The sequence below is a fragment of the Denticeps clupeoides genome, chromosome 12 (assembly GCF_900700375.1).
Source record: "Denticeps clupeoides chromosome 12, fDenClu1.1, whole genome shotgun sequence".
NCBI lineage: Eukaryota > Metazoa > Chordata > Actinopteri > Clupeiformes > Denticipitidae > Denticeps > Denticeps clupeoides.
In genome coordinates this window covers 19,854,901-19,861,748 of record NC_041718.1, presented here as the reverse complement: position 1 = coordinate 19,861,748, position 6,848 = coordinate 19,854,901, and the positions used below count along the sequence as shown (strand labels likewise).

At 47.7% G+C, this 6,848-nt stretch overlaps 1 protein-coding gene across 3 annotated transcripts; it reads right to left on the bottom strand.

Annotated features, from left to right (window-relative positions):
- Window positions 1-234: 234 nt before the first annotated feature.
- Window positions 235-6,848, bottom strand: eps8l3a (EPS8 signaling adaptor L3a). Of its 3 annotated transcripts, none has more exons than XM_028998039.1 (20): window positions 6,726-6,848; window positions 6,281-6,384; window positions 6,004-6,074; window positions 5,655-5,719; window positions 5,213-5,368; window positions 5,000-5,149; window positions 4,819-4,874; window positions 4,627-4,733; window positions 4,248-4,399; window positions 3,977-4,085; window positions 3,822-3,895; window positions 3,664-3,738; window positions 2,826-2,971; window positions 2,528-2,708; window positions 2,394-2,419; window positions 2,186-2,285; window positions 2,009-2,104; window positions 804-895; window positions 577-709; window positions 235-505 (listed from the first exon to the last, which is right to left on the bottom strand). In XM_028998039.1, the coding sequence occupies exons 2-20, from the start codon at window positions 6,346-6,348 to the stop codon at window positions 476-478; spliced, it is 1,887 nt and encodes a 628-aa protein (XP_028853872.1). In that variant the 5' UTR covers window positions 6,349-6,384; window positions 6,726-6,848; the 3' UTR covers window positions 235-475. The 3 variants fall into 3 exon arrangements, with proteins under 3 accessions (XP_028853872.1, XP_028853874.1, XP_028853873.1); XM_028998041.1 differs by having other exon boundaries at window positions 2,186-2,282; XM_028998040.1 differs by having other exon boundaries at window positions 6,637-6,771.

Genomic DNA, 6,848 nt, shown 5'->3' with positions numbered 1-6,848 from the left:
GTGTGTGCCGTGTTTTTATTTATTTTTTTAATTGAGAAAAAAACCCAACAAACTCAACAACAACAACAAAAAATATTTTAATAAATTAAGCAAATTATTTGAATAAATTAAGCATTAAGTTTGGTACATCACTTAACCTTAACTTTTAATTTTCTAAACATGTCAAGTCACATGGTGAACACATAAGCTCCATTTTAAATTTGACTTTTGAAATGGATAAATAATGTTGCCATAATTCATGCTCTTGACTCGAAACAAAAGAAAAGAAATAGGTGTTACATAAAGTATCAATCTTTAATTAATCAATAAAATCTGAAAATTTCAATTCAAGTCCATACTATTCAGGCCAAGAGCTGCTCAGCTGCCCAGTAATCCTATGAAATATTCATAAATCGAATCCAATGTTGCTGAGTGTCCAGCAGGAGAAGCCGTCCACTTCTTGGTTGGAGTGTCTCAGGGGGCTTCGGTCTGGACCTTACACCATTGGTCGAACCTCGCTGGCGAGCTGGGACATGGAGTTCATCATTAACCCGCCGTTACGGAGTAATTTAAAAGTCATTTGCTCGTTTCACTCACCGCGATGGCCGATTTAATGTTCTGCAGCTGAAAGAAGACCCGGCCCCCCTCTTCTGGACAAATGATCTTCAGCTCATCACGTGTCATGCCCAGGAGCGACGCGCCGCTGAGCACGCCCAGGCATCGCACCGTGCTGACGAAACAGGACACACGCACGTCACCGCCACACCCGCCACACCACAGCTGGGAGCACGACTGCCATAAATTCGACTGCAGAGGCTGCTTACATCTTGCTGAACCCTTTGTAGTCCAGCCAGGCTTTAACTTCAGCTGGTTTCGATTTCTTGGTGAGGGATGGGATGGGCACTTCCTGTTGGTCCTGGGGGAGGAAGACAGACCGAGGGTGAGCAGATCAGCAGTTGGAACATCGTGGGTCTGGTCGGGAACCTACAATCCTGGTGGACTTGGTGGTCTGACTAGGGGCGTGTCCCTGGGGGGGGGGACCTGATTGGCCAGAACATTAGCAGGGTTGATCAGTTCAGTTAGATCAGCATTTCAAAATCTGAAGCCTCTTGGGGTGAGTAAGCAGTTGTTTGCGATATTTAGTGTTTTAATGATTTGAATATGTTGATTTTAAGTTGATAAGTAAGTTGTGTAGAGTCGGGGTCACCAGATCTTGTCTGGGTGATTAACTATTCGTCGTGACATCGCCTTCTTTTGGACAGTAATGTGCCAGGTCAGGGTTCAGATCATTGTAGGTTAGAAGGAGGCTCAGACCTCTGTCTTGTTCCAATCATCATGAGTTGGGAGGGAGGTAGACCCCGTAATCAAAAGTTTGCCGGTTCGAATCCCGATCCGCCAAGGTGCCACTGAGGTGGCACTGAGCACCACACACTGCTCCCCGGGCGCCTGTCATGGCTGCCCACTGCTCACCAAGGGTGATGGTTAAAAGCAGAGGACACATTTCACCGTGTCACCGTGTGCTGTGTCACCTTTCACTTTTCCAGTGTCTAGTCTTGTGGATGTCGAACTGTTATCCTGCTGAACCTAATTTCGTTGCACTTGTTACAACGACAATAAAGCTATTCTGATAAAGATATCCTGTTATGGGTCAGGACCACCATGGATGACACCACCATGAGTAGTTTGTGGTTGTCAGTCCATCATGGGTCTCACCACATCCTTGAGCTGCATCACCACAACACGTTAGTCGCTTGGGGGGGTTAGACCACCAGATTGGAAAGACCGTTGCAGTTTAGTGAAAGGAGCCTCATGGCTAAGTTGAGGGAGTCAGGTCACCATCTGTCAACTGGGGTTGGACATTTTGGTGGTCAAACTATTCTGAGTGAGATAGGTGGACACGAGACAATCTGGCTGAGGTCAGACCCATGATTTTCAAGAAAAGTTTTGAGAAACAGCATTTTTTTTTATTACTGCATAGGCAGGAGATGCCAAAAGAATAACAGTTATGGATCATTTTCTGGTTCTTTACCTCCTTGTCCATAGACTCCAGAACATTATTTGGCACGTATCCCTCCTCTCCTTCCGAATTCCGCACCTTCCACCACTGCTTGGACATGTCCAGCAACTGTGAAATGCACGATTGGAATAAAAAAAAAAACGAGCAGTGCCTTGAAACGATGCTGCCAGCGATGGGCCGTATTCTCACCTGCACAACCTCCCCCTTGGAGATGCTGAGTTCTCGGTGGTTCCTCGCCGCGAAGTCATACAGTACACGCATGTAGCTGGGAGGAAGCTCCTCCGAGCTTCTGAGACGGATTGGACAGATTGGAGAAAATGGAATCCCACCGTCACCAAAAAAAAAAACGTCCTTGAAGCTTACGAAGTTTAAAAAAGGAGAAGAAGGGAACACTTACTTTGTTGCAGGAAAGTCCCATGGTGCCTATAAAGACCAATAAACACGACGGGACGTTAAATAGCCGCATTCTCACTTCAGTACAGGTCGTGTGGATCAGGGTTATGTGTGTGCTTGGGTGTGTCTCCAAATCACCTGGGCAGGCCTGGTCTGTTGCCTGTCCTGTCGACTGATTGGTTGACTATCCTGCCAGCCCACTGGCTGGCTGTTCTGCCTTCTTATTGGCTGTGTGGCAGTGACCTCTGGTGGCTGCCAGCCATTGTCAAATACAGGAGTGTAAGTGGGGACGTCCTCGTCATCTTCGGGCCACTTAGTACTGAAACGCGCATGATTGAGAACCGTAGTAAAAGACGCGTGACAGAGTCACAAGGGTGACAACTGGTCAACGGTCAGCAAATGATCAGGAGAGCATGTGCAGGGCTGTAAATCCCACCTAGGGATGTTCCAGGCGTCGCCCAGCGCCTGCCAGAACTCGTCTTCCTCGGCCGTGGCCTCCTCGCTCAGGAAGCGTATGCACTCGGGGGTCAGCAGTGGGGCGACGATGGAGGGAGGGAGGAGGTCTGGGCAGAACGGGTCCAGCTGCAACACAGACCAGATGACCGTGGACTAATGTTGTCAGATACTAATCCATCATAACATTTAGTAGCAATTTCGATATCAATTGGCACTGGTGTCAATACTTAAATGGCAGTTTTGCCTTCACGAAACTTGCAGCAATCCGCCAAATGTTCACATGAGAGACAAACTTCCCCTGACCGGAATTTATTTTGCGTTTATATTGGTCTTGTTGGTCCCCTAATACTGTATCCAAATTCGGCCGTAGTGCAGAATTACAGCCACTTTGATCCAGTCCCACAATGAGATTTCCCAGGATGTGCCGTTTCACCGAACGTGGCTTTAAATGCTAATGAGGAGGAGAGAGGCGGGACGAGGAGGACAGCGGCCTATAGAAGTTGAGGGGGCATTTGTGGAAATAACGTCATCCAACCACAATTTTTGGCGCAGACAGGAAGTCCAGAAAAAATTTAATTGATGACAGAACTTTGTTTAAAAAAGAAGTTCTAGAGTTTTTTTCTAAGCCCATCCTCAGAATAAAAATGTAAAATTAATAAAATATTTTAAAGCCCTATTGGCTTGTGCAAATATACAATATTAATGGCTTTTTTCTATTTGTTAATTTTTTCATTGTATTGTTTGCTGGTGGTCTAACTATTAAAATTATTCTTTAAAAAATATGAAAAAGTTCCTGTGTGAACTCGAAACCAACTTACATAGATGAGGGTTGAGAAGAGCACGTGTACGAGGTCCGGGGCGCTGGGGTCACTGATTTGCCCGTTCAGCTCAGCCTGGAAAAAATCGAGGATGTGGAGTCACTTTACCAACCAGTTCAGTCAGTCAGACATGAGCACTGGAACCTTTAGGAACCCACCAGGAGGTTGAAGCCAAACTTGACCTTCTGCATGCAGGTTTCGAACTCTCGCAGAGGGGGCACGCCATTGATGACTTGCGGAGACAATCCATTTGAACAATTTTAACCAGGAACGAATCCGACTGTCGGCTCAGAGCTCGATTTATGGGCCTCACCTTTCTTTTTCTTCTTTTTCATTTTCTTCTTCTTGTCTTCTTTGGGCGCCACTGCAGCAACTTTGGCCATGAAGGCCTCGACATCACCCAGCACATGATTCAGAATGTCCTGCCCAATCACACCAACATGAGTCTTCATTCAGACTCTCTCACATAGTCCAATTAAAATAGCAATTTTAATGTCTAAAAGTAGACAAATGAACAAGAACAAGATTTATTATGTCGGAATTATTGTTAATGTTTTGGGTTTTTTTCAGCCATGAACACGGACCACATTTCGGTCTCGCTCAGTATACGGGTGCTGGGGAAGCAGAGCCTGTCGGACTGGCTCCTCCTCCACGTGTGGGGGCAGGGCAGGGGGTTCCGAGGGCCTGAAGCTCCGCCCCATGACTGGGGAGGGTGGGGGCAGCGAGGGGTTGTCATCTGTAGGGGAGAGATAGAGAGTTGGGACCAGCGGGAAAATTGTAGAGATAAGAGAGATAAGTGACAGCAAGTGTCGTTTATCAAGGCTCCGCCCACAACCGCCCGCATTCCCGTCTGAGCGAAACGCTCGGCAGCTGTTGACTTTGCTCTGTTGTGATGATGTCACACGCTGTCATCATAAACGACGCCCACATTATTGGGTGACGCCCAGCACCCAGGTGAATCACCGTAGTCTGGGTCTCCCCAGTCCACTGGGGGCTGGACGGGTGGGATCCAGCGCTCGACCTGAGGCTCCCGACCCTGAGGAGCAGCGCTCGTCTTAGACACGTGTCCTCTGTGGGACAGACAGACAGACGGTCCTGTCAGGATTCCACAGACTCGTGGCTCTGCAGCAGCTTTTTGTTGCTGTGACCACTGACCTGCCCCTGGTGACCTGCCCCAGGACTCTGTCCAGGTCTCGCTTTAAATAGTCCGCCTGAACGAGAGAGAAAACCACCGCGCGTCAACTAGTCACTAACATCACATGACGTGAGAACAACACCATCACAGATCAACACTGATCACTGGATTATTGATCAGCTGATTCGTGAATCTAATCACCCCAATATCTTCACACTGGAAGATGAAGACGCTGTTCATCCTCTTCCTCTCCTTGCTCACGGTCACCGTCAGCAGCGAGTCGTACACACAGCTGTCCAGCACGGCCCTCGTCTCCGTGATCCCGCTGGCCGGCAGCGCTTCCAGTTCCTCCTGCAGAAAGAAGATGGATCAGGAACGCTGGACGGCGCCCGGACAGAACCCGGACACGCCCACCTTGGTCTCTATGTCCGTCAGCACCAGGCTTCCATCCTGCACCTGCAGGACCATGTCCTGCCCCCAGACGCGGCCCATAGCGTCCAGCAGCTTCAGCCGCTCGATGCAGTCGTCCACGCTGGCCTCCTGGTCCTCCACGTCACAGGTGAAGAGGTGCTGCAGGAACACGGAGAGCGTCCAGCTTTTCCAATAGATGCCCAGTGTGCTGAGTAAACTAGGAAAGGATGCTGTAGAAGCCTAGCGGGTATCACACTCGCCTATGAACCAGAAGACCCAGGTTCAAACCCCACTTACTACCATCGTGTCCCTGAGCAAGTCACTTAACCCTGAGTGTCTCCAGGGGGGACTGTCCCTGTAACTACTGGTTGTAAGTCTCTCTGGATAAGGGCTGATAAATGCTGTAAATATAAAGGAATGCGGTCAGAGGTCAAAGTGTCATTACCTCGACACGGTACTGGAAGCAGCCCATCTGTTTGTTGATGTTTTCTGCGTATTCCTTTCTCTGCACTGCACACACACACACACACACACATCAGTATAGATATAAATCCATATTACGTATTCATATTGTAGATTGTATATTATTGTATATTATATTTGCTCTGGACATTGTTCATTGTGTCCTTGCACATTGTCGCTGTTTTTTTTTTTTACACGGTACCATCTACCGGAATCAAATTGCTTGCACATACTTGGCCAATAAACACGATTCTGATTCTGATTTAGATTCTGATTCTGATCATCTGCATGCTCATCACACACGCGTCCAGGAAGGAGCGGACGACACTCACTGTAGATGGACCTGGCGCTGGGTCGTGATAGGTTGGAGGCCTGCGAGGAGACGTCACCGATGGAAAAGCCACTGTCACACAGCGAAGATGACACGTCACTGTTCTGTTCAAACGTCATACCTTCACTGCCAGTTAGTTCGAATTTGAATAAATCCAATCCCGCATGTGGTGGCGGTGTCAAAAAAAACATACATATAAATACACAACAGGTCTTCTTAATGAAAACGAGTATGTGTGTGACATATAAAAAGCAGAGCTATGTTCCGGGGGAACTCACTTGGAGCGGATGGAGCTGTTGGTGCTGCTGCTGTGGTCAAATCCGAAAGGACCGTTGCTCCTGAACATGGTGGACGGCCGAGTGTAAAATACCTGCCCCAAAACCTTCACAAAAATCGAATATGATCAATAATAAATTGTTCTGTGCTTTTCACGTCGCTGGATTTTAGTCTCTGACCGGAGAAAAGGAACGGATTTGAAACTAAGTAAAATCTACAATATATGTTATTAAAAAAATAATAACAGAACCTGGATGCTCCATTTGTGAGAATTAAAGTGAGGATTTCAGAATCTGAAACGTTAATGAATAACGAGGCCTCCACCCAGCGATACGCGTTAAATAAAGTCATAAAATACCTCATTTATACCAGGATCACACCAGTAAAGCCCAGACAGCCCGAGCAACTGATGAAGACCTCGCTCCTCTGATGAAGATGAGCCTTTACCTTCGCCTGTGGGTCTTTACAGGATCATATTCCCGTCGTTCCGCGCCGGTCCCTGAGTGAAGAACGGTTCCTCGCTCGCAGAGATGAGACCGAAGGCAGGTTCATTATAAAACGGAGCAAAGT

What these genes read in the sequence shown, in the direction of transcription:
- eps8l3a (XM_028998039.1), bottom strand. Translation starts at nt 6,348, where the DNA reads ATGTTCAGGAGCAACGGTCCTTTCGGATTTGACCACAGCAGCAGCACC. An exon ending in GCTTCCAGTACCGTGTCGAG is followed by an intron (nt 5,369 to 5,654) that starts GTAATGACACTT and finishes GTGTTCCTGCAG; the next exon opens with CACCTCTTCACCTGTGACGT. An exon ending in TGGAGTCTATGGACAAGGAG is followed by an intron (nt 896 to 2,008) that starts GTAAAGAACCAG and finishes TTCCTCCCCCAG; the next exon opens with GACCAACAGGAAGTGCCCAT.